The sequence below is a fragment of the Galeopterus variegatus genome, unplaced genomic scaffold, assembly GCF_000696425.1.
Source record: "Galeopterus variegatus unplaced genomic scaffold, G_variegatus-3.0.2 Scaffold14383, whole genome shotgun sequence".
NCBI classification, from domain to species: Eukaryota; Metazoa; Chordata; class Mammalia; order Dermoptera; family Cynocephalidae; genus Galeopterus; species Galeopterus variegatus.
Window position 1 is genome coordinate 17,330 of NW_007740494.1, and position 1,609 is coordinate 18,938.

Genomic DNA, 1,609 nt, shown 5'->3' on the forward strand with positions numbered 1-1,609 from the left:
AGAGTCTTTGATTTTTCTGTAATTTTCCTCTTACTAAAAACATTAAATGAAAATTAATCGGTTCTTTATCATATTATGTTGCCAGATACAAAAGGCCACATAACATATAAGTGTACTGATAGGAACAATCCACGATAGGTAAATTCACACACACAGAAAATGGAGTGCTTGTCAGCGACTGGGAGAGGTGGGATGGGGAGTGAAGGTTCAATGGCAACAGAGCAGATGAAGCTGTTCGGTCAATAGACGGTGGTAAGTATTGCACCATATTCAAAATGTACTTAATGCCACTAAATTGTAATTTTGAAAATATTAAAAANGACTGTACTTAGTAGGTGAGTGTTGTGGATGGTATTTAATGTGTTTAATACTCAGTGGATGGTATTTAATGTGTTGTAAATCTTTTTGTAAATATAAAATAATGTGCACATTAAAAATATTTACATATTATGGGCCGACCCGTGGCTCACTTGGCAGAGCGTGGTGCCGACACCAAGTAAGGGGTTACGTGTCCCTTACTGGTCATCTTTAAAAAAAAAAAAACTGTTTACATATCTCTTAAAGGAGAATAAAAGATTTTGAAAGTCCCACCTAGCAAAGCTGGTCCACATTCATGTCTTGGTCACGTCTCCCAGGCTGTCTCTCCCATTCGACTCCCTCTGTCCTGTGTCTGTCTGTCTCACTCTTTCTTCTTTCACCCAAACAGTCATTAAACATACAGGTGTGTATGCGTGTTGACAACACGTAGGTGTTTTTCAGCCTGAGACCCTCAGTACAGACTACAAACTGATATGTTTATGAACCAATTTCTGTGCACAGCTCAGCAGCCGCTCAATGTTCCCTGGTCCATGTGGACCAGGTTTGAACACCCAGCCCCTCTACAGGATGTTACAGACAATGCCAGCCCATTGCTACCTCCACCACTGCGGCGATGAAAACACTTCTACAGAAACCTGGGCAGCTGCGGTTGTGGAATAACCTCCCCGGATCACCGCTGCTTGGCAAATGGAAGTGCCTGAGCACTTTGTTAGGAGCTGCTGAGCTGTTCCCGAGATGGGGTATCTACGAACACGTCTCCCAGGGCATCCGCTGGGACCTCTTCTTCCCACATTCTCACCGGAGCTGGTCATCACCGGACATACAGACCTGCCCATCTCGAAAATGCCATCTGAAACATGAGTAAATTTCTGTGTGTCATCATAAGGGAGGGCACAGATGTCTGACATTTACTGGCCATATGAATTGCTTCCCTTTGGAACTGCAGGAATATTTCCTTTGTCCCTATAAACACATGGATAAATGAGAACTCTTTGTAACTCTAAGATGCATATAACCCTTCCTCTGACCATGAAGAATTTTCCAGTCTAGGGTTTGTCTTTTCAGCTTTTGACATTATTCTGGTTTCTGTTTTGACCAGGAAAAGTCAGCATTTTCCTCTGTGGCTTCTTTTTCTTTCTTTTTTTTAAAAAAAAAAAAAAAAGATGACTGGTAAGGGGATCTCAACCCTTGGCTAGGTGTTATAACCGGCCATCCCTATATAGGATCCGAACCCGTGGCCCTGGTGTTATCAGCACCGCACTCTACCGAGTGAGCCACGGGCCAGCCTCTC

General features: G+C 43.1%; 1 protein-coding gene across 1 annotated transcript in view; it reads right to left on the bottom strand.

Annotated features, from left to right (window-relative positions):
- Positions 1 to 1,140, bottom strand: part of LOC103581951 (ral guanine nucleotide dissociation stimulator-like) — a 2,881-nt gene extending 1,741 nt beyond the window's left edge. Inside the window, exon 1 of the mRNA XM_008563653.1 lies at positions 1,118 to 1,140. Coding sequence (XP_008561875.1) covers positions 1,118 to 1,140 — 23 coding nt within the window. The remainder of the gene's footprint in view (positions 1 to 1,117) is intronic.
- Between the last annotated feature and the right edge of the window lie 469 nt (positions 1,141 to 1,609).